Source organism: Enoplosus armatus, chromosome 23 (genome assembly GCF_043641665.1).
Source record: "Enoplosus armatus isolate fEnoArm2 chromosome 23, fEnoArm2.hap1, whole genome shotgun sequence".
Taxonomy (NCBI): Eukaryota; Metazoa; Chordata; class Actinopteri; order Centrarchiformes; family Enoplosidae; genus Enoplosus; species Enoplosus armatus.
Genome location: NC_092202.1, coordinates 1159819 through 1185421, shown reverse-complemented (window position 1 = coordinate 1185421; position 25603 = coordinate 1159819). Strand labels below are relative to the sequence as shown.

The following is a 25603-nucleotide window of genomic DNA, read 5'->3' as shown; positions in this document are numbered from 1 at the left end:
GAAAATGTCCAACATGAATCATTTTTTCTGATAAAAGGTAAAATAATAAAACATCTTTTGAATATTTTTATAGACACTGTACACTAAATATAATTGACTCTATAGTCACACATTTGTAGGAAGAGGTCGTAAACTTTAATAACGTTTCTAATACTTTTTGTAATTCAGTGGTTAATTACGTTTTGGTGTTTTGTTATTTAGACGTAAGTAACGCCACAAACCACAGCAGCTGAAGTGAACATTGGATCTTTATTGATTGAGCAGAGTTCAGGGAGAACAATGTGGAAACATCAGCTCGTTCCAAGAACACTGGGGAGATAATCCCGACAAACAGGCCGATGACATTTACACAACGTGCTGACAAGAACAGAAGAATCAACAGAAATAGTCACACTGACACTGTTTGACATGATTTTGAAATCTCAGAATGATTCACGAACAGAACAAACAGTCGGATTTCTATCTGCAGCTTCAGTGTTTCAGCTTCTGTTTTACAGCTTTACGTCTCATTTCACTTGTTTCTTTGTGCCTATTTCACAACCAACGCTTCTTCGGGTTTAAATACATAAATGTGTAGAAAAAAGTGTATATTTTATCCTATTAAAAAGCAGCTGATCGAATAAAAGTCCTGACAGTTTTCAGGCTGTAATTGGCCGGTTTAAACGTCACCCACACGACTCCGTTTTCAATCTCGTACGGCGTGTTTTTCTCCGGGTCGTACGTGCCTTTATAATAAATCCCGTTCAGGTTAGCTGACTGGCAGTTGTTGTACCACCACCCGCCCCCGTACATTTCTGCGCAATTCTCCTCCCACTTGTCATTGTCTTTGTCGAAGGTGCTGAATTTCATCCCGTTGTGGGACAGGTAAGACGCCATATCTGACTTAGGCATCACCAGAGCGTCCCCGGCATCCCCGATGTACCCGGACACGTGCAGCGGGTACCCCTCCTCCTCTGAGCCAACCCTGATTGTGTACTCAGCACTGGCTACACCACCCTCCCAGTCCTCCAGCTCCACCTTCAGCATTGTCTCGCCCTGATTAGTCAACAGGTGGAGGTTCTGGTTGCCTAGCCAAAACTCCCCCTTGCCCTTCGCGTCGACCAAACCGAACCCGTCGCGGTATTCAGCCCAGGTGCGGTTGAAGCTGAGCGCGCCACCCTCTCTTTGCTGGACTAACAACCACCCACCCATTAGCCCCTCCTGCTGGCAGTAAACCTCCACTACCTCTGTGGAGTCCGTGCCGCCGGGTTTGATCTTAAACGGGCCGTTCGTTTCCCCTTTCAGGTGGTTCTTGTAGGCTTCGACACAATCTGCGAACAGAGAGGGGCACACCGCAGACCGCGAGTTAGCTTGGACCAGCTTTAGCTCGGCTAGCTAAAATGAACTGCAGTGATAGAAAAAGTCACTTTCCCTGCAAAATGGCCCCATTTAAACCCCCTCTCCAACTCATTTTTGTCAATCTGCGTTTGGAACATCCTGCTGATGCTCCAAATGCAGATTGATTTTAATACCCAGACCTTGTAATCCCTGGTAAAATCTACTCTTTGGCTTGATAGCGCACTTATGACTGTCTGCATTTGAAATGTCAGCAGGATTTTGCGGCACATAAGAAGAAATGAGTTTTGTTACAAAACAGAAACAGGCCTAAAAGCTCCTCTTAGTCTTCAGTTTCCAAACAGTTTCTCCGATTACACAATGACCCAAATACATCACACTGAATGTGAACATCTTTAAGCTCTACATATTATTTACAATTACTGTGTTCACTTCATATTTTTGGTACATAAGGCTAGCTAGCAAGCTAGCTGATGCTAAAGCATGCTGTCTAGCTGAATGCGTCGCTGTGGCCTTTGCAGATTTTACTCCAGGTCTGATGTTTCTGTACCTTTTCCTACATAATCGGCGTGCCGCTCGGTACGCGCCGTCTTCACACTCCGGGCGTGGAAATCAGGAAGGTCATCCTCTGCATTGTCCGTCGAGAACAAGCCGAGGTCGAACCCGAACGGATCCCCAAACCCAGTTTTGGAATCTCCTAAGAGACTTCCCTTGGTGCCACCGGTGTGGACAACGGAGGAGGAAGAGGAGGAGGATGTTGAGTGACTGACGCTGGGGAAGAAGGAGCTCGTCCCTCCCTTGGTGAGGTCTGCCATGGCCTGGCACTCTGGGCCTCCCTCCATCACCTCCTCCGTCCTTTCCACCGGCCCCTCCTTTGTGTGGACGATGTATCTCCTGACGCTCTTGGTGCAGGAGACACTTTTGGTGGACACGTGGCCTGTACTGGGCTGGCCGAGGCCGCCAAACCCTCCGCCAACATCAAAGAAATCGCTGTTGCCGAGCTCAGTGATGGATTTAGACGATGTGGAGGAGGAGGACGAGGAAGCGGAGGAGGACGATGATGAGGATGTAGACGGAGAGTAGGAAGTACCTGGGACCTTGGAGATGGTTGCTGGGGCTAAGCTGGAGCCTTCCTCCTCTAGGATCAAGTGGACCGTATTAACCTGAGGAAGAAGAATGAAGAACAGCATGAGTGTGCATGGTCCCATTTATCCTTAAACAACGTCCAACCTTCATCAGGTAACGTTCGTCATTCTTTTGGTGCCGTCACACCAACATAATGTGTCCCTCACCTCAGGGAACACGTCTTCCGTCTGCTGAGCTGACTTGTAGATGCTGTCCACAATGACGCCCTGCAGCGGCCTGCTCTTCATCACGTACAGCGTCCCCACAGTCTCGATGTTCTGAGCCGACTGGGAGTCCAGCTGGTCAATCTGGGACAGAAAGAGAAAGTGGCTTCTTACCAAACCACTTAACGCAAACCCTGATGTTTGGGGGGAGTTGTATCGAACCATCCACGCAATCCAGTGACAGTTTCTGGGCCTACAGAGTATTAATTACCCCCGCAGCAGGGACCTTTTGGGGCCAGGTACTAAATCTGGACTCTGGTTCCTTCGGTCGAAATGCCTTGAATGACTGTAGTTCACGGGTTGTGGGCGTGGAGTGTGGAGTGAGGTCCTTACCTGTTTGTCCAGAGCCACGTAGCTCTCCTGGTCCACCTGGTACTCCGAGTAGCCTTCGCAGGATCCTTTGCAGGAACGGAGCTTGATATCGATATCCACCTGACAGAGGACACAAAACCTGTTCAGCGTGTTTACATTATCTGTGTGGGTCAGTGAACAGTCCAGACCTCGCTGAACAGCTAAACTCCTGCTAACGCTAACTAGCTTAGCGCATCTCAGCTTCTCACTCCAGTGAAAATAAAGCTTCCTTTGAATTACACATTTAAATGTATTAAAATGTAATTTAGTTTATTATATTGATTTACACAGATTAGATTTATTCTATATGAGCAATGTAATTAATGGACTACATATTATATCACTATCACTATCATTATTATTATTATTATCATTATTAGAGAGCAGAATCTGCCCTTCTTACGTATTATGTAACCATTAGCATTCAGAGAGCTCAGGAGTACAGCTGGAGGGTTCGCTGTAGTATGAATAAATGTAAATGTGTATTTTTGTCCCTGGTGTGTCTCCGTACCTCCAGCCTCTGCATCTCGACCACCTGGTCTTTGACTCGATCCTTCAGGGCGGCCAGGATCCTCAGCTGCCTGTCGATCTTGATCTTCATGTCGGTGATTTTCTGACGAAGACTCTGGGCCAAGTTGTAGTAGCCGTTGTCATTATCTGGAGGAAGAAGGGAGGACGTGTTTGGATGAACTGATCAGCTGATACTTGTGACGACTTCAAATAGCTTCTTCTGTCCAACCAACAGTCCAGAACCCAAAGACGCTTCATTTACCGTCATGAACGGCAAAGAAAAGCAGCAAATCTTCACATTTAAGAAGCTGGAACCAGCGAACGTTTGACATTATGGCTTGAAAAATAAATCTAATTATTTATCGTTTATCATCTTTGGACTGAAGATTCGATTCGTCGATGCAGCTCTCATATACAGACTGTATACACACAGTGAACTAATACAATAGCAACATCTACAGTGTGCTTAAAGCTGCAGTAACTGATTGTTTGACTACTTGAAGGCAGCACGAGCTAATGTGGCTAACTTGTTAGCAAACTGTTGCATATTTACACATTCAGCACAGAGCAGCTGATTTGGAGTCTGCTGCAGTGATCAATATCTGAGGGTTCATCACTGCATCGCTCACTTCACACGTCGATCGATGCTTCATGTAGAAATATCGATCGCTGCGGCTTTAAGGAACATTTTCAGGGAAACGTTGAGAAGATAGAAAGTTAATGAGTTTGGTTTGTTAGATTAAAGTTGAACTTCCTCCTGTCCATCAAATGCAAAGAGAGAAGGAAGTGCACACACACACACACACACACACACACACACACACACACACACACACACACACACACACACACACACACACTAACCAGCGTCGGTGACCAGTCTCTCCTTCAGGAAGTCGTAGGTCTGTTTGGACACCTGGTCGGCGGAGCGGTGCTTGGCCTGGTTCTGATTCAGGAGGCTGCGGATTTTCTCGATCTTCTTCAGCAGGCTGTGGTCGTATTTGTCCATCAGACCCTGGATCCTGCAGCCCGACGGGCATTTAGAGCCCTGACGGAGGACGGGAGAGGTGGAGGGGGACAGACAGATGGAGGGGTGGTGGGTGGGAGATGGAGATGCTTTAACCTCAGAAGCTTTTGCTCATTATTTATAATCAATAATCGTTTTGATAACTGATGGTTTGAGGCAGTTAACATGCAAATCTATCACACGTCTGCATCTTAAGGTGAGGACGGATGTGAGGACGGATGTGAGGACGGATGTGAGGACGGATGTGATGACCTGAGGACGGTCTAAGAAAGAGGGCTGTACCCATTCATCATCTGTGCAGAAAGGCCACTCTCTCTGAGAGGCACATTTATCACCTCTGGTGCCCTGCTCCACCGGACGGGCTCCTCTGGGGTCCACCACCACCTGGAGACAGAGACAGAGACAGAGACAGACAGGGAGAGAGACAGACAGGGAGAGAGAGAGAGAGACAGACAGGGAGAGAGAGAGAGAGAGACAGAGACAGACAGGGAGAGAGAGACAGAGAGAGACAGACAGACAGAGAGAGAGAGAGACAGACAGACAGAGAGAGAGAGAGACAGACAGGGAGAGAGACAGAGACAGACAGGGAGAGAGACAGACAGACAGAGAGAGACAGACAGACAGAGACAGACGGAGAGAGAGACAGACGGCGAGAGAGACAGACAGACAGAGACAGACGGAGAGAGAGACAGAGAGAGACAGACGGAGAGAGACAGACAGTGAGAGACAGACGGAGAGAGAGACAGACAGACAGAGACAGACGGAGAGAGAGACAGACGGCGAGAGAGACAGACAGACAGAGACAGAGAGAGAGAGAGACAGACAGGGAGAGAGAGACAGAGAGAGACAGACAGACAGAGAGAGAGAGAGACAGACAGACAGAGAGAGAGAGAGACAGACAGGGAGAGAGACAGAGACAGAGACAGACAGGGAGAGAGACAGACAGACAGAGAGAGACAGACAGACAGAGACAGACGGAGAGAGAGACAGACGGCGAGAGAGACAGACAGACAGAGACAGACAGAGAGAGAGACAGACGGCGAGAGACACAGAGAGCTGATTAAAACCCTTAAATCGAACCTTTCTTTGACTGAACTACAGCTGAGTCACTTTCAGACGTTACTGGTTCCATTTCATTTATATTCATCTGACAAATCAACTGATGGAGCCGATGTTCAAGAATCCTTCAAGAAACATTCAATTAAATCTTTTTATGCACAAAAGAACATTTTCTGAACTCCTCTCTTCTCTCAGCGGGAGATTTTAGAGTAAATCAGCCTCCATATACACTAAATGCAGCCTTATGTATATATGTGTGTATATATATATATATATAAATAGTATTATATAAAGTATGAGTACTCAGAGTACTCACTTGAGTCGACGCCACACAAATCAAAGCGAGAGAGACGAGCAGGTCGAGTCGGTCCATCCTGGTTTCTGTCGGTCTTCCTCTGAGTGAAGTCCGCTCGCTGCAGTCGGCTCATTTGAAGGGTCCTGGATCAGTGTGACAAACCTGTGACTCAGCAGGAGCCGCGCGTCGGGACAGATCAGAGGTCAGTGACCTCGGCTGTTTGTGGTACTGAGAGTGAAAACTCCCACGCTGAACTCAAACAGTGACACAAACATCCCCGACGTGTTCAGTGTTCCTCATTTCTGACGTTTGACCTGTTTGTACGTTTCTTATATTCATCATATGATTAATGCGGTTTGTTTGTTTGTTTGCAGCATTTTGTAAACAGAGTCTGGAGTTCACTTTCTCGTGGATCTACAAAGAAAGAAAGCGAATGAGCAGATTTCCCACAATGTTGAACTAAGCTCACAATTTACATCTCGTTTAAATTTAAGTGTAAAAATGACCATGTGGCGGACTGTTAGCTAAGCTAACCGTCTCCTGCTTCATATCTAACAGACACGTCTTCTCATTGAGCTCTAATGAATAAGTGGATTTCCAAAACGTCAAACTATTCCTTGAAATATTGATTTGGTGTCAGTTTCAGAACTCATGTCGTCTCTGCTGTGTACACCGAAGCATTCAAATAAAGGTGCTACAAATACTGTAATATCACGTGTGAGCTGTGATTAACTAATATATAACTAATATATAACTAATATTCAAGAAGAGAAACATCTGCATCAAACACAAGAGGAAAAAGTATAAAATATGAATCATTCATACGTTTATTTCTTGTCCTGGGTTGCACTTTTCTGCATTATTATGACCATGAGGACACTACAGTAGAGTTTATTATATTATATATTAGTATATATTCTATACTTTAACCTCAGCTTATAACATTTTCACCATAATCACGACGTTAATCTCACATTAACCTGAACATCAACCCAAGACCCAAAACATCCCTGCAAGTCATTTCCAGGAAATCAGACCAACCCCGTGAGGACTTCTGGACCTCGGACAGTCGGTCAGGGTCCACAGATGTGATGAGCTGGACCCTGTTGAGGAGAACGCAGCAGCAGCAGCGCCACCTAGTGGTAAAGTGTTGACTTAAAGACCTGCAGTGAACGACATCACTGTGTATCACAGCTGAGGAAGCGTAAATCAGCCACATTCAAGACTCTTTTTCACCAAAGGAATCAGTTTAATGAGTTCATGGGGTTCCATGTAACACTACGAGCAGTTAATAAACTCAAACGTGTCATTGGTCTCGACCAACAGAGTGTCGCTGTACATTCAGCCTCTTTATTTCTTGAGCAGAACAAGAGCTTTGAAGGTCTGACACTGAAATGCAGTTTGTTGAGACCAACACAGCCTTACTGGATTTTGATAGACTTAACACTAACTGGCTGTAATATGTAAATGAAAGGCACTTGCATGTCCCAGAACGTTATTTAGGAGACGAGACGAGAATCTTTCTTGTTGTGTGTAAGTCGGTGGTTTGTGAGGTGCTGCAGGAGCCTGAAGCCCCTCTTACAGAGTTCACACTCGAAGGGCTTCTCGCCTGTGTGAATGCGTGTGTGTTTGGAGAGGTTGCTCTTGTGGTTGAATTGCTTCCCGCAGTCTTTACAGTCGTAAGGTTTCTCCCCCGAGTGGATCACCTGGTGTTTCTTCAACTTCACGGTCTGGGAAAAGCATTTCCCGCACTGGGAGCAGCGGTGCGGTGTCTCTGCCATCTCGCCGCACTCATGAGCGGTCAGCTCTGAGAGACCAGTGAAGTCCTGCCCACGCAGGGAGCAGCGTGGTGGTTTCTCCTCGTGAGAGGACTGGTGTGTTTTCAGAGCTGACGGGTGGGCATACGCCTTCCCACATTTGTCACACTTGTATGGTTTCTCCCCCGTGTGGCTGCGCTCGTGGATGATCAGGTGCTGCAGGAGACGGCAGCTCTTGCCGCAGTGTGAGCAGCGGTACGGTTTCTCTCCGGTGTGAATCATCTGGTGCTTCTTCAAGTTGTTCCTTACGCTGAAGGCCTTGGGGCACAGGGTGCACTTGAAGGGTTTATCTCCTGAGTGGGTGTACTGGTGCGCCACCAGCGCGATCTGGATCCTGAACCGCTTCGGACAGAACTTGCACTGATATGGTTTCTCCCCCGTGTGGATCCGTTCATGCTGCTTGAGTTTCGCCAGCTGCTTGAAGCTTTTGGTACAGTAGCTGCAGCCGTGCGGTCTCTCCTCAGAGTGACTCAGCATGTGTACTTTGAGGTCTCCCCTCCTGGCGCAGGTCTTGCCACACTGTTCACATTCAAACGGTTTCTCCCCGGTGTGGATCAGCTGGTGCTCCTTCAGAGTGCCCTCTCTCCCAAACTGCTTCCCGCACACCTCGCAGCTGTAAGATCTCTCCCCCGTGTGGGTGAGGAGGTGCTGCCGCAGGGTGTGCAGCGAGTAGAAGCTCTTGTTGCATCGCTCGCAGTCGTGACTTCTCTCTCGTGGAGCCTCCTCAGATGCTTCTTTACCCTCGTGATTTTCACCGTTCTGTGTGTGAACGCGCACATGCAGCCTCAAGTGGCGTTTAGTCCGGAGGGTCAGGCTGCACGTGCTGCATGAATACGCCCCCCGCCCCGTGTGTTCACACTCCGGCTGGCTCGGTGGACCCGTCGCGCCGCAGTGATGCCGCTGGTGTCGGACGACGTTGCACCTCCTTGTGAAGGATTTCCCACAATGCTCACAGCGGTGATGTCGGGGTTTGGACACGCCTCCCTGCTGCCGCCTCTCTGCTTTGTTTTCATCGTCGAGGGAGAGAAAACAAGGAGACCCCAATTTGAATATTAACAATATAATTGGTTGATATTTTGCAGTTATTTGTCTGACTTAAGAGACAGGAGAGTAATTCACTTCTGCTGAGCATTGTGCTAAGCTACTGGTCCTGAGTGCACTGACCTGCCCAACTATTTATACACATTTTATTTACGCTTCATTTGTACTTCATGTACTTTATTTTTCCAGGTTTTTTCAGCCCTTTTCACAGCCCTGAAAAATAAAAGTCTCTATCAAAACTAGCATCAGTTTTCAGTTGTACAGTTTACCTCCCCCCCCGGGCTCCGAGGCTTCTGCATCAGCAGCTTCGTGTTGCTCCGGTGGGGCGAGCTGGTCTACGTTGTCTGGAGGGCTGTTTTGTGAGTCTGCTTCATCCTGACGTTCCTCGGATAGTTCACAGTCCTGTACGAGCCACGTCACCCCGTCTGAGCCACCGCCAACCTCCCCAATCACCAACGGGGTCCCATCAGCCCCTGAGAGACTCGGCTGCAGTTCATCTGTTTTAGTCTCCTCCTGGTTGTGGTCTTCGTCGCCACACGCGTCGGCGCACCAGTCCGGCTGCTGGTCCGGCTGCTGGTCCAGCTCCGGGTTTCTCACGTTTACCTGCCGTTGATTCTCAACGCGGTCGTCCTCCTCTAACTCCACCTCGATGCTGGCGGGACTCTGCTCTGCTGCCACGTGGACCACCTGCCCGTTCAGTCCTGGAGGTTTCACGCAGTCCACCAAGCAGACAGACAGCTCCCTCACAGCGAGGCCCGAGGGGGCGTCTGATGAGCCTGCAGGGTTGATTTATAAAGAACAGTTCACACAGTGAGGCAGCTTCAAAGACATTAACCTGCTGCTGGAACAGCCTCCTCCATTCAGACTCTACAGGGACTAAAACCAGTATTTACTTTCAAACCAAAATCTATCTAGAGACGACTGAAGGCCCCCCCACGCCCCCATGTGAAGGTGAACTAGGTACAATAACAAATTAAAGATGTCTGAGTGGAGGGGGGAGTCAAAGAGAAACCCTGAAGTGAACATGTGCTGCTCACCTTCTGGCTCCGGCCTCGCAGCTGGTCAGAATCAGAAATACTTTATTGATCCCCAGGGGGAAATTGTACAGTACCGGTGCTCCCATTCAAGAGTAGAAAGTAGCATAATTTAGAACTAAAAGTTTGTACAAAATATAAAAATAAGAAATACAAAATACAAAATATACACATTTACAGTATTTAGTGGTCCCGGCCTCGCAGCTGGTCCCAGGTCTGCTGGCGTCTTCAAACAGTCCACCAGGTAGACGGACAGCTGCTTGAAGGCCAGCAGGGACGGAGTGTCGGGGGACGCCATGAGGCTGAAGACACAACAGACCTGAAAGACACAAGATTAACATGACATGAAGTCACAGGAAGCATCTTTTCATGTTTATATTATACATTCACTCATTTTAATGTTCTGTCGTTTATTACTTTATCTTTTTAACTTGATTTGGTTTATAAAGGAAGTAATAATAATAATTATTATTATTATTATTACAAAACCACGATGAGCCCGGCTCTATTATGTCTGCGGTGTCTGTCTATCTGTGAGGCTAACGTTAGCTCAGTCCGTCCCGGTTTAAGTGACAAACTGCGACTGAATGAAGAAAAGAGCTCCGGTCCCGTCTTTTCCCGCGCTAACGGCTGAGCTGAACTCCGGTTCGTTTGAAGAGAAATGAACTTCCACTCTTCTAGTTTTCATCTTTCATCTTTACTTCGTCTGAAAACGAACCTGAACCCGCTGATGCCGAACGTTCTCGTTTTCTTCCGGGTTTAGTTGATGGGCGTGTTTGTCAACCAATAGGCTGCGAGAAAGTGAAGAGGAGGCGGGTTGTTTTAGAGATTTGGCACCAATCGCAATGTCGCATGGTTACACGTCAATGGAACCTCGTTCAGGACAAAAAGAAGACAAAACGCGTTTTGTATCTAAAGGTTTGATTTGACCGTGTAAGTTTTTTTTTTAAAGTACTTTTACTTGTGATACTTTAAGTAGGCTACATGTTGCTGCAATGACATTTACATTTAGTGAGATTTTGAATGCAGGACCTTCTTATAGATGATTGTAGAATTGCTATTTGTGGTCCAGCGAGATAAAACAGAATGAGACACAGAGCTGTATGAAGAGACAGATGTCCACAGGTAAACTCTGCATTTCTTTCCATTTATTAATTCTTTACATTATTATGACTTTTTGGTTTGTTTTTGTTTGTTTGTATTCTGCCATAAAACTGTATACAGACAACAATCCCGTCCAAATATGGAACATGGACACGCAGAGACAAAATAAAACAAAATAAACAGCACAAGCACAGTGAACTCAACTTATTCCCAGGGAGCCCCCCCCCCCCCCCCCCCCCCCGCATCACTTCCCTACACACCACTAGATGGAGCAACATGATCAGTGTCTGTCCTGTACGGCTGTCATCGCCGTGCGCCCTCTGCACAGCAGGTTCGATTCCAACAGTTTACATGATTGTTATCATTTAGCTTCATGACACACGAGTTACAAAACGTAGCAAAGAGCAGAGTAGAGGGAGCGAGGAGGCTCGCTTTGGATTTGTTCTGGTGAAGCATTAACACACAACATGTCACTGCACACGTTTTAAATAAAGCATGCGCCCGTTGCGGCGCTGCAGTGGAGCATCTCACTGTGACACAAATTATTTCTCTGCTGAGACAAAAAAAAGAAGCCTGAAATAGATTCTGAGCCTCGGAAAGAAAAGACATCCCGAGGGTCCTCAGGCTGATCGCAGATAAAGACTCCAACAATCAATACAACAGGGCAAGACCGATGACACACACACACACACACACACACACACGCACACACACACACACACACAGTCCTTTGATGATTGGCTCCTTTGAATCTGGACGCTCCCTTTGAAGTGACTTTTTAATGTTGTTGGTTTGCAAGCCTCAATTAATTGATTCAGTCATTTCAAATTCAAAGACTCGTCTTTTCTGGTATATAATGAATATATAGAGAGAATGTGGAACAGCTGGAACAGGCTGGGCAGAGGACGTGAAGAGCCAACATGTCTTCAATCCTCCGAGCTGCTGGAGCTCACGCCGGCCTGAAAGACATTTGTCAGCATTTGTGCTCATTTTCTGTGTTTATGCATCAAAAATACATAAATGACTCCTTTAAAAAGAGTGTGAAGGTGCAGGAAAGCTCCTGAAACCTGGTACGTAGAGTAGTGGTTTCTAACATGGGGGTCAGGACCCCTACAAGGGGGTCACAAGATGATTTCTTAGATCAAGTTCCTTAAATTAAGTTCATTTTTGGGACTTTTCTTCTTTGCTTTATGTGAAAAACTGTAGTTTCAGCTTTTCAACTGCTTGCGACTTACAGACGTGCAGCGTGCGGCAGGCGGTCGCACCGAGACGCTGATCCACGTCAAAGGTCACACGCAGAAAGAGGCTCAAGAATAAAAGGTTTCTTTTCTCTGGATTTAATCTTGACCGGTCAGTTATGTTTACAATGAAAATGAAAGAAAATTCAAACTCTAAAAGTCAAATCTCCTGCGTCTCAATTAGAGAGGACGAAGTTTTAGTCACAGCTCCAGAAAAAACCCTTTCAACATTTCATTTTTTACATTTTAAACAAACTGATGAACAGATTGACTCCCTCAGTCGGCTGAGGCACATTCTGCATGTATGTACGGTGGCTGAAACATGACACTAATCCCGAGTATGTTCAAGCACTTCACATCAAACTGTTGCTCAAATCTCACACAGAAGAACACTCATCTTCATCAGAGGCAACACGAGGCAATATGTGAAGGTTATAGTGTGATCAGTTTTATATCAATAAAGGTTTGCACCGCTCACACCCCCCCCGAACCTTATTTTGACCTGGGACTTGTTTCATGTACTTCAGCTACCTACAATGTCGCTAAATGTCGCTATTCTTGAGATCCTTAAAACACATTATCCAGCACAACAACAACAACAACAACAACAACAACAACTTCAAGTTCTGCATAAAACGTCTTCAGACTTGCAGCCAACACAAAGGCATCTGCTGCCGTCTCCATAACAACCACATTAAAGGATTTTAAAACCAAGAAGACAAAGGAGTCATTTCTTCTTAAGCTGAGCGCACAAATGAGATGTTTTTGTTCGCAGCGACGCCTTCTGAGTTCTGTACTCCGCCAACCGAGAAGCGAGAAGAGCGAAGCAGCAAGTGGAAGTAAGAGTAGCAGTAGGCGGCGCAGTGAGCACGTTTTGGACACGTTCCCAGTCTGAATACTGAGCAGCTTAAGTTTTCTTCCCTCAAAACTGTCAGTCATTAGTATTCAGCCTGTTATTGTGTGTGTGTGTGTGTGTGTGTGTGTGTGTGTGTGTAGTGGTTCGTGATCATTTAACACACACACACACACACACACAGCATTTGCACACAAATCGCCCGGCTGTGGTGAGTGTGTTTTGGTGAAACCCAGGAGGATGCAGGGACGAGCAGACACCTTACCACTCAATACTCTAAAACATTATTCATTACATTTTGGACGACATGACCGCTCCCCCAAAGTGAAGCCAAAACCTCTCCATCGCCCCCTGGTGGCTGGCCGCAGTATAGGCCCTAAGCCCCGCCCCCACCATGTCATCAAGGTGTCCCAAAGATGGTCTCTGTCGTTTCAGGTGGTTGTTGGATGCTAAATGTCAGCATGGGCTCACAATTAGCATCTTTAAGTGCTCGTAGCGTTGAGCATTTCAGCTTTTGCTATGCTAATATTATATGTTAGCATGCTGTGTTAGCATTAATCTCAAAACCCAGCTAGGTCTTTTCAACTCTTCATCAGTGTTCACTTCCCTCCTTTCCTCTTCCTACATTAGTCATCATTTCCTTCCCTCCTTCGTGTCACTCTTCCTTTCTCTCTGCACGTTCCTTTCCTTCCTCTTCTTCCTCACTTGCTCCCGTCTCTCTCTCTCTCACTCTATCTGCCTCTATCGTTCCTCTCGGCTTGTTTTCCTCTTCCCTCTCGCAGATCCTCACACGGATGCTAATTGGCTTCTGATGCATATTTAATGTGCAGCCACCCAAACTGCAGTCCGCCTGCCACCGTGTGTGTGTGTGTGTGTGTGTGTGTGTGTGTGTGTGCGTGTGTGTGTGTGCATGTTTTGGTGTGTAATCTTGTGACAGGAAATCAATTTGTCCTCATCTTCTCTTGCTTCAATCCGCGCTCCCAGCAGACGCCTTAATGGCAAACAGAGAGAGCTGAGCAACAGGAAGTCAGACAGGAGAGTTTCTTGTTGCTGCTGAAAGTTTGTGGTCAACAGCTTTTCTACAAACTATTTGACGCTGGCACCATTTCATTAAATGAACGTCCAGGAAACGGGGTCACTCGTGTGTGTGTGTGTGTGTGTGTCCTCTGATACTCGTGGGTCCAGAGCAGAAACATGAAGACGAGCCTCTGAAGTGAGGACACTTTGCTGCTCCTCGCTTCTTTAAAAGGACTGCTTCAGTGTGTTGAAGCCGATTCTTACTTGTCAAAACCTGACGCCTACATTACCCAGAATGCAACGTGGCTGCCAGGTGAGCTACCGGGGCACCCAGATCCATTGTTTTCTTTCCATTTTCTTTCCACTGGTCGACACATCGGTGGCGTTGGACTACTTCTCAGCGTAGCACACAGCTAGCCTAGCTCTCTCACGGTGTCGCTTGCTTGTCTCATCTGTACACAAATAAAAGACTTTTCTTGTGGTTTTAGGGGGAGTTCCATGCGGGGAATCATTTCTAGATGAACGACAGGGACTGTTGGCAGCTTTGTCTCAGTGAGGTTGCCAGGTTTGGCTTTTAACTGGTCTAGATGAGCTCTGACAGGATGTTCTGTATATGGGTCTTCATTATACATGCGTACACTGTGTGTTCGTGTGACTTATAGATATTTGGGCTATATAAAGGGACACCCCACCCCCTCCATCCTTCTTTCTGTTTTCTTTTGCTTTATTAAGTTCTTGTATCGTTTTGCTGGGTCATGTTTATTCAGCAGCTATAGGGGCTTTGCACTGTTCAGCGGACCAGCAGGCTGAAGTGTGTGTTCTGTGATTCCAGAGAAGAAAACAGAAGAAATACATTTCTTTAAAACTGCGCAGGCTGTGTGTAACATGTAGATCCAAGAGTGAATCTGCAGCTCGTTAATTAAGTGTGGATGTGAGAACACTGTTGAAAACACAATGTGTACACATGTGTACCTCAGAGGAAATGAATTAAGTGTGTGTGTGTGTGTGTGTGTGTCAGAGAGAAGACAAATGAGCACGAGTCTTCATGAATAATTCTTTGAATAATATTTCCCACACAGAATTGATTTCTGTGTGAGAATAAATTGATCTTCCATTTTTCACACATTACTGACTTGTGTGCTTCTGTTGTGGGTTTACATGAATTATTCTTGCGTTTGCTGCGCTAACTGGCCGCTGCTTCGTATTTGCATCAACGTGAGAGGCGTATCGATGTCCTCCTCATCCTCTCGGCAGGACAGCGACAGAACAAAGTACTGCGCTCTCCATAATCCAGAGGTCAAAGTCTGGGAACTAATAAGAGGTACATGGATATCTAAATATCATGAGCGAATCAGGTCACATTTACATGTCATGTGTCTCCTCTTTTTCAATGAATAAATTACAGAAAAGCCCCCCCCCACACACACACACACACTTATTTGTTACCTGGAGGCTTTTCAGAAACAGTTTTATTCAGTTTTCTGCATGACTAACCTTTGTATATTTCCATGTGTGTGTGTTTAAATGTGTGTGTGTGATGAGATAAAGGGTTTCTGAGATAACTGCTGATCGAGCAGGTTTGTGTTTTACACACATGGCAGCTCTCTACACACATGCACACATACATTTGTACTTCTATACTTGTGAGGACCCCTAAGCTTTACCTAAACCCACTGCTAACCTAAACCTAAAGCCAAGTGTTGACATCCAAACTGCTCTTTGAAGAGACAAGAGCAGGACAAAATGTCCCCACTTCTTAACACTTCCACAATTTCCATAAATTACCTTTGTCTTCCAAAAATGATCCCAATTTCTACAAATGTCCTCACGTTCCACATATGTCCTGTATGTTCCTCACGTTTAAAAATTAGAAAGATGAAAGAAATTCTGTATAAAACAAAACACACTTTCTTAAAAAATCCTCACTTTCCAAAAACACTTTATTTTCCAGAAATGTCCACACTCTCTAAAAATGTCCTCACCCTCAAGGTCTAAAACTTCAATTGGCCCTAAACACCCTTGAGCGAGACATTTAAATGACAGGGAACAAATCAGTGGTTTGCATGTTTTAGTCTATTGACTATAAATGCAACTACTTACAAGGTTTTACATGAATTTCTTACCTTCCAGACAGCCGTAGGTCTTCAGCTGATATCAGTGTGCTATGAAAGTTTGGACAAGTTATTAAAAAATATTTTCTCACCTTGGCATCTAGCCGTTATTTGTCCATTATTTGTTGAATTCTCCTGAGTAACACTACATAAAGAAAAGTGTGGCTTGGTATCTTCCAAAGGAGAAAAAATAAATAACACAAACATATTTTCAAACCTTGAAAAGTTAGCAGAAAGGACAAAGTCAGCCAGCATGGGTCAAAGTTCAAAGACTCCCCCTGAATAATACATTAAACCTCCTGTACTGTAATGCACGGAGCTGGATTTGCTGAGAGCATCAGTAATGGTCTGAAGGTTTGGGCTCGCAGATGGACTTTTGACATCGTATTTTCTCTCTGAGGACTGTTCCGCTTCACAATGTATTGACTCGAAAACAGACACTACATTTCAAATGCTGCTGCTTTCATGTATGTTGTATTGACAGTCCAGACCTGCTCTGTATGAGAAGTGCCCCGAGATAGCTCCTGTTATGTTTTGGTGCTATACGAATAAAATTGAATTTAAATTGGATCGATAGAGAGATCCTAACAGTGCTGCTCAAACAAAGTCAGTGAATATCTTTCAGGTCATTCCTATTTTCTATTTGCTGCCGTCGTCGTTGTTTGTCGAGAGCATCTTCAGCCAGAAAAACAGAGAAAATTCAACTTGTTGCTGCTCGCTACAAAAGTCCTAAATCACTTTTGTCATGTCACTTTTAGCCATTTATGCAAGTTCCAGGTACTTTCAGAGGTTTCAGAGTGCTGTTGATCGTAATTGGTCAAGCAGACTTGACGTAATGTTACAAGAAGGACATCAAACAATAGTGACCATAGTACTGTTGTCCTGTATGAAGCAGGACAACCGGTACTAAGACTTTACAGCCATGCTAGTGGCTCTGTGCAGAGCGGTGCTTTTAGCTCTAAATGCTAACGTTAGCAAGCTAATATGCTGATGATTTGCAGATATAATGTTTACAATGTTCACCATCTTAGTTTAGCATGTTTACATGCTAACATTTGCTAAGTACAGCAGAGGCTGATGGTAATGTCATTAGTTTGAATTAGGTCATAAACCAAAGTATTGGACAAGTTAAAATGTTGATCTGATGATGGCGCTAGATTAAAAGTCAGATGATCTCCAAGCTTCATCCTCCGGGGACCATGAATGTCTGTAACGAATGTCATGGCAATATGTCCAACTGCTGTTAAGACATTTTTCTCAAAACCACAAATGTCAACCTCATAGGGGATCATCAAAGTCATTAGACTTTATCCTCTGGGGACCATGAATGTCACAGTAATCCATCCCATTGTTGTTGAGATATAGTGGTCCGGACCAAAGTGGTGGACCAGTCAGCAGAACAACATTGCCATCCATAAAATGACGCGGTGCAGAGAAACGTATGTATTTCTGACATGAAAATGTCTTTTTAACATAGTGATAGATAACAGTTGGCAACAATGCGCCCCAGAACACGAGATTACAACATAAAAAATGCACTTCTCATTTCACGGGCCTCTAGATTCCTCAGCATCATGGCTCAGTTGTTCTAATGTTGTGTGTTTAATAAGCAGAACAGCTTCCCCAAGGAGAACAGAGGTCCTGAGTTCAGCAGGAACAACACAGCCTGTCTCTTTTCGTTATCCCAGCGTCGTGAGGCTTTACCAGGCCACGGCCTCGGCTCCGTCTGTAGCTTCTCTCTGCTTTCCTCAGCTTATATTCTGCCTTGTCAAGCCTCAGTCTCAGGACTGTGGAAATGTGTCTGTGTGACTCTATGGACAAGTGCATCTGCTAAACCACGGCTAAGAGGTAAATGCAAACCGCTATCTAGCGCTTAAAGCTGCATTGTATGATTTCTGGCCACTAGGGGGCAGTGTGGGGGCTAACGTGTTAGCAAACAGTTGCCTATTTACACGTCCTGATGACTGTAAGGGCAGTTTTCACTCTGTCTTTAGCTCTAGTTTGGTCTCCTGAGAAAAACATCTGTCTCTTTAGCTGCTAAATGCTCCACTACGTTCACCAGCTGGCCTCTGTGTCTGTCTGCTGTCTGCTGCTGGGCAGGTGTGTGTGCAGGTGTGTGTGCAGGAGGGTTTATAAGAGCTTTTGTGCAGGTTATTAAGTTATAAACATTATTTGCACTTTCACTAAACCAGCTGATTTTTGGCTTCGTTGGTCTGGGAGCTGATTTGTAAACACAAATTAAAGAACATGTTTTCACCCAACTATGTAACATATAATATATACTTATATATTAATGAGGTAATTTAGAATAATCAGCTCGTTACAAAATAGAAAGCCCATGTCATGGACTATCCTTGTTGCTATAATGAACGATCAATAGGTGGGGTCGAGAGTGACTGAGCGGATGCTTCACTGGCAGCTAATTGGTTGGGACAAAACAAGCATCTGTTAGCAACTTTCAGTAGCTAGTAGCTAATTTTGTTCTTACAGTATCTGATGTAGAACTAAATAAGCAAACAAAAGTAAACGCCCAATCCCAAACAGGAAGTGGGCTAACGTGAACACGACGTCGGACGGAACGAATGAAGTGAAAAGAAAATGGCACTTCATTTTGATTATCTCCTCCATAACTGATATCCCTCTGCGTTGTGTCCCTCTCCAACCTCCCGGTGAACATGAGACATGTCACTTTAAGGCAGTAATGATTACATTTCATGGGACCTTGAAAGCATCCCCTGAGTCAGAAGGAGGACATGTGGTTTTCAAGGCATACGTTTGGATCAGGAAGAAAATCTGAAGAAAATAACGACATAAAGAAACTTTTAAGGATTTTTACAGTCTGTTGACAGCAGATAACATTGGGACAGGAAACGTGTCTCACCTACCTCAAGCAGCTCTAAGTACTCGCTAATCTAGGATCCAAACAACCCAACACACACACACACACACACACTGTTGCCTCTCCCAACATCTCAAAGTAATTTAGAGAAACAAACAGTGGTAGCTGCAGGGAAACAAAGGGAGGATGAAAGGAGAATGTTAATGATCTCACTGTGGGACGTCTGCACATCGTCTGCACCCCTGAACCGAACCTCTGATGGATAAAAACAAATGAAACTCAACTAAAATGTAACCAGACACGAGCTTCCTGTCACCGTAGGATCCAATATAATAGCTGATGAAGTCTATTACATGTGTTCAGACTGAACAAAACTATTTCAGAGGCAGTGTGACTGCATTAGTCTGGTTCCTGAGATCTCAACCGCCCACATATCCAATTTGTTCCGTGATGCGAACAGGTCTGGAGTTGTGCTGATTGGCATCTGTTTTCTCCCAGTTGAAACAGTCGACCAATCAGAGCTTTTTGAACGTCCTCTTCCCACATAGCTAGCTAGCTACATTCATTAAAAATAGCAAAAGAAAAATTGGCCCCAAAATTGCGGCAAGCAAACATGTTGATGCAGGTCGACTTGCAGAAACAGCAACTCTTAATCAAGTGTAAGTGAACTGCTCTCAGCGACCGCGACCTGAAGCTCTGGGATGAACACCAGGGTCACTGCTGATTGGTCAGAGCAAAACAAAACAAACTAGAATGGGATTTTTCTGAAGATGCATGTGATGGCTTCCAGCTGCTGCTGCTTAAAGTTACAGCAAGACAGTCCATCGTTTCAAAAGTCACCGCAGAGCCTCCTGGTGGTCAGTCTCTCCCAAACAAGACACTGTAGTTTATATTTCTAACCTCAAATTGGTGCTGAAGCCTGATTACAGACAGAATAGTACAGCGTACAATGACGGTGCATTTACAGTGATTTAAAATGTAATTTGTCGTATGTTTCACAGAGTTGTGGCGTGTTCACGTGTGTCACACAGGGTGGGCTGCAGTTGGTTGTCTGATTATCACCAGTCGCACCAGAGGAAATAATAATTAGGGACAGAGTGTGATAATAAGCTTTTCTGGAGAGGTGACGCATGTCGACGCTGGGAAATGGGACACTGGGGCATCCTGTCAAGTTCACGTCAAGTTCACGCTCATCAACCCGTGATTTCAAGAGGCCATTGATGTGTAGACTCAGACAGAAAACACTGGGTGCTGATGTTTTAAAGCTGAAAAGAGACACAACAGCAATAAGGAAAGACATGAAAGGCAGGAAGACAGACCGTGACCTGTCCTACTAACCCTGTAATGTCCCTCGTCTGGCTGTTAAACTGTTTGAATAACTGATAACTCTTTGCATTAAGCTTCTGGAAACAGTTTGAACAAAACAGTGGGTGTCTTTGCATTTTGAGCCTCGTGCCTTCATGGTTTAGAGAGCTCAGCATGCAGCCCAGCGGGGAGCCGGCCTGGAGCCTGGTATGAAGACTCTGAAGTTTGTGTTAATAACATCTTCAGGGAGTCTTTCTGATGCTTTGCTTTTTCATATTTGATTATTTTCTCCTGGAGTTTCTCGCTTACCTCCAGTGGGGTCCATGCAGGTAGTTTGGTTTCACTTGTCCAGGTTATGAAACATCTTTGAGATTTCAGTTTGTGGTGCTCAGCAGCAGACAGTGGCCCCCTTTTGCATGGGCGGGTTTGTCCTGTATACACACAGGACAATAAAAGCAGAAGTTTTACAGTAGTAGTAAGTACAAACAAGGTAAATACATAAAAACATACAAAACTACAACTGAAATAAAAGTAATATCAGTTCAGTATTACATCAATAATATTGTGATGGGAAAGAGCAGTTCAACATTTTGGGGAACACGCTCATCTGCTTCAAATTAAGTTCAATAGAAGATTGATACCACTCTCCTATCTGTGTGTTGAATATGAATCTAGAGCTGATTAGCTTAGCTTAGCATAAAGACTACAAGTAGACAGAGCCAGGCAAGTTGTTTCCTCCTGCTCGGAGCCTTTGTGCTAAGCTAAGCTAACCGTCTCTAGCTTCATGTTCACTGTAGAGACATGAGAGCAGCAGCCATCTTTTCATCTAACTAATGAGCGTATTTTCCAAAATGTATCCAAAACGATTCCTTTAACAGACGCGTAGGAGTCCCACCACTTCATAAGTACAAAAGATCTTCAAACAGAAAAAGTCTTTTCATTACTGGCTTGAACCCTGAACTACTGTTTACCTTCTGTTTCTGCCTTCAGAGGAGTTCCAGAGTCCACAAAACTGAAGCACAACCAGACCCAGAGATTTTTCAGCCTGTCTGTCCTGAACAGGATGGAGAGACGGTGATGTAACTATGAGCAGCCTGTTTATTTGAGCTGATAAGAATGTTTTGACTTGGGAGTCTCTTATCTTCGTCTACCCTACAGAAGGACATTCGTGCCTCTATCTTATTTGATTTAGAGTCCTGCAGGTCCCAGACCAGATCCCCTCTCAGGCCTCCAGTTCACCAGAGGCAACAAAGCCAGAGTTATCTCTTTTAGTTTTCACCTCCAACAAACTGTTTTTGCTTTAGTGCAGCATGGACAACGTGCTGTTTGGATAAGTCTGGTGATATACTATACTTTTCTTCTTGTCAACAAATCCCATCAAAAGACCAGAAACTCATCAAGACCCACACATGAACACACACTCTGTAGTTTACCTGGACTCAGTCCCACACACAAATACTCACCACATGTGGATTCATCCGCCGCTGAAAATAGTCCCCAACAGATGCACTGTTTCCTCCTGTTTGTTTGAGGAAATGACCGAGCCTTTTCAAACATGAAACTATATGATTGTGAGGTGTTTTTATGTATCGACGTCTTCAGCAGGACCCAGTGTGAGAGAGAGGCTATAACATATTGTCGATTGTGGTCTTTTCATCGGATTTGTTGACGGCAAGACAAATACAGAACAACACCAGGTTTATCCTTTAATGGAAGCCACACCTGAGACTCACCCCCAGTGGAAACACAGTCAGGATTAATGAGCCTCAATACAGCATTAAAATGTTGTGCACGAACAGTGGGAGGGAGAAATGATGCAGCTCACAGCCTGGTTTGGACTGAAAGCGTGTGTGTGTGTGTGTTTGTGCAGCTAATGTACCAAATGAGGACAAAAGAGTGAAAATGTGCTGTTAATTATTCATTCGGAGATGGGAGTGTATGTATCGGCTGCCTCCTGCCTGAGTGTGTTTGGCACAAGCTGAATCTTTCATCATTTAGTAAATATCTGTGTTGTGTGTGTTTTGTCCATGTGATCTCTGTGAATAACAAACGGCTCAAAGTTCACATTTTACACTGATCTGTACGTTTCGTGATCAGTGTGAAGAGCCAAACACTCGCATGCATTTACATGATGTGGACTACATGAATATGTGTTATAAAATTGCATCATCTGGCATGCAACGTACTAAATCTAAATTTCTAATAAGTAAATCTTACCCGCTCGCTCATGGGAGGATTTGTCATTTTATTGGCGACTCTGACGGGATATTTGCTGCGGAGACACGTAGCTGCTAAAACAGATGTGACGTCTTGTTTTATTCTGTGCGTCGTCTTCACAGCTGTCAGTTCATGTAGGAGTTGAGTATCCGAGGTTACGGTAATCCTAAAAGGGAGATAAAGCCGAGCGAATCAGGATCGAGCGTTTGAATCGTGGCTAATATATTCCAAGTAGATTTCCTCCCTTCCAAAAGACAACCCAAGACAATGACAATCTTTTTTTCTTTTTGTTTCAGACATCTAGGTTACATTTAATCCTTGTTTCGACGGCTTTAAATGACTGTATTTCAATGTGAAGCAGGCCCAACTACATGTGGAAATATAGTGATTAAAAACATGCTTTTTTTACATGGACACACCCACAAACCGATGCTGACTGGGCGTTATGTTACTCTGCCTGTTTATTGATCACAGCTAATGACACTAGCCAAGCCTTTGTCAAAGAAAATGTGTGTGATTGCTGATTTTGAAAGCTCATTGACATCAGAGTGTTTTATTGGAAGCTAATGAGCCTCCGAAGGTCTTTTTTGGAGTCAAAAACTGTTTACATTAAGAAAAGTCATAATTCCTAATTCTGCACTTTTTGATATATAAGAAACAAAAGAACCGGAAGATGAGATATGAACCAAAAAATATGCAAAACAAAGTACGCACATCTGTTGGTTTTCCATGTGGGAAACTGCATGAAGTTAAGCGTGTGTCCATATATGAATGATCTATGAAGCATTAATGGTTGTAGAAGTGCAACAGAAGATGAACGAAGGAGGTAAATAAGTGTGTTTTTGTCACTTCTGTAATCTTCAGTCTCGGTCAGCAGAAGCGTGATGCTCCTCTGTGGAGGGCTTTAAGGCGAAACACTGAGCTTCAGATAACCAGGGAGACACCTCTTCATCTCCAGTGTCTGTTTGCTGCGTCTGTCCGTCCTCGTCTTCATCTGGCCTCTGAAGGTCTGAAGATTGTTTCTGCCTCTGGGAGGTAATTAGTTACACCACGAGACCAGAAGGTCAGCATTTATATTACATGAGAAATTAACCAGTGACACTGATAATGATGTGTGTGTGTGTGTGTGTGTGTGTGTGAGAATAACTTGTGGTATAGAATTGAGCTTCCTGCTGTGACATAATGTCACCTTATTAAGGATTAACAGTCGCTGCTGCTGTGACACTTATATATTCATCAGTGATGTAATCCTTCAGTTTTAATTCATTAGTACTACTATAGAGTTGCAAAGTGGGAGGAGCCATTTTGGGCGCCTCTGGTTCTGGAAGTATCCCCTTCACAATGTGAAGTGAGACTCTCGTGGCTGAATCATCAGTATAAAAGATGAAGAACTGCGTTAGAAATGATCTGGTTCTTGGATTAGAGGTTGAAGGTTCAAGCTTGTGTACAGAAACACTACAAGGGAGTTAACTGCGACTCCCAGGGTGCATTTCAAAACATCCAAGAGTTAATGGGTTCATTTGGGATGGATTCAGGAACCTCTGACAGGGGGACTGTGCTGTAATGTCTTCTTCAGTTTGAGCTCCTGTAGGTGGCGCTCTTTTCTTTATCCACAGAAGCTATCGATGCTAACGTCAGGAGACTTTTTGCCCTGAATTGAGCCTCCAAGGCAGACCCTCCCCTCAGATCCTTACTCCTTTGTTAGAACTGGATGACACTAAATCCAAACAAAAGCCTGAACTCTCTGTGTGATCACCACAGGGAGGCTGATGTGAAGGGTTTTTACTCCCAAATGTTCAACTTGTATTTATGCATTTGTGAATGCATCTCTTCCAAGTTCTTCTTCTGTTCGATTAAACAAATTGCTGCCAGAAATAAACCACCTCCCACATGAAAGAGGATTTATAACAGAGCAAACGTGAAACTGTGTAAAATAAATTACAACTTCGTGAAGTAAGCAGACTCTACATCCAACCACAGCACAAACCCCAAACCGGGGACATCTCTGAACCCCCTTGTGGTAAGTGCTGCCTCTAAGACACAACACATGACAAATAATTCCTTAAAAGTGTGAGATAATGAGTTCCACCACTTATAGAAGTTCCCAAATGAAGGGGCAAGTCCAACGCTTTCAGACTTCAGACTTGCGGGTACTGACTCTCGGAAATCGGAAATTCTCCGCTACTCGGTCGCGAACAGAATCGACAACGAAAGACAGGCGTCCGAGGATATGCTTGACTTCCTTGCAAACGCAAGTGTAGTTACACAAGGACTGATGGCTCGGCCAACAGCCCTGGTGCCCCACATTCCCACAGCGAAGCCACAAGGGGTTTTGACTACCTCGGTTATTTCTGCCAGAGAGAAAGACAAGGTTTCCCCACAGAGGACATGTCGGTCGAGTTTTAAGTGCAAGTGCCTCTTCCACTGCCTGATTGTCTCTCCAGCTGAAGCCCTTAAAGTCTGATTGAAACTAACCTTGCTTGGATGTCAGACAGAAGTACAGGATGTTTTATTTTGAAGAGAAGGTCGATGAAAGTTGTTACTCGAAGGAACAAAAGTCAGAATGAAAAGACAGGAAAAGTTTGAAGGTATTAATTTCAGGGGTGGAAACATCATCGTCTGAGTCGGAACAATGAGTCATATCAGAGAATCTGACAGAGATAAATGTCAGACGGATAAAAAAAGGAATGATGACGGGGAGAGGAAACGAAGATTAGTGTTTACAGATGGGTGATAGAAAAGAGAGAGAAGAGGGTGGAGAGCGAGAGACGAAGATGAAGACTAGGAACAGACAGTGAGCGACTGAAGTGTGTCTATTTTAAAACTGCACTGTCTCCTTCTTCACTCTTCATGGTTATCTGTGTGTGGGGGGGGGGGGGGGGGGTGCTGGTGGAAGGTTTTGTCTGACAGATACAGTTTCATCATGTGTCTTTGTGCAAACTGTTGTGTGTTCATCACCGCAGGCTAATATTAAGACGCCATCCTGCAAATTCATGATTCCTTTGTACCTTTGTACCTTTGAAAACTCTGGAGCAGCCCTAAACATTAACCTGCGGCCCGACTGCACCAGCAGTGAGAACCTGACAAAATGTCCTCATATT

At 44.9% G+C, this 25603-nt stretch overlaps 2 protein-coding genes across 2 annotated transcripts; both read right to left on the bottom strand.

The window, feature by feature from the left end:
• Window positions 1–230: 230 nt before the first annotated feature.
• On the bottom strand, window positions 231–6007 carry LOC139305923 (fibrinogen alpha chain-like). Its single transcript, XM_070929871.1, has 8 exons — window positions 5948–6007; window positions 4855–4956; window positions 4410–4593; window positions 3547–3692; window positions 3018–3116; window positions 2628–2768; window positions 1886–2498; window positions 231–1310 (listed from the first exon to the last, which is right to left on the bottom strand). Exons 1-8 carry the CDS (start codon window positions 6002–6004, stop codon window positions 601–603), a joined length of 2052 nt encoding a protein of 683 aa, XP_070785972.1. The 5' UTR covers window positions 6005–6007; the 3' UTR covers window positions 231–600.
• Window positions 6008–7154: 1147 nt separating this feature from the next.
• On the bottom strand, window positions 7155–20610 carry LOC139306220 (zinc finger protein 85-like). The gene is made up of 4 exons (XM_070930172.1): window positions 20595–20610; window positions 9997–10137; window positions 9054–9560; window positions 7155–8741 (listed from the first exon to the last, which is right to left on the bottom strand). Exons 1-4 carry the CDS (start codon window positions 20608–20610, stop codon window positions 7426–7428), a joined length of 1980 nt encoding a protein of 659 aa, XP_070786273.1. The 3' UTR covers window positions 7155–7425.
• Between the last annotated feature and the right edge of the window lie 4993 nt (window positions 20611–25603).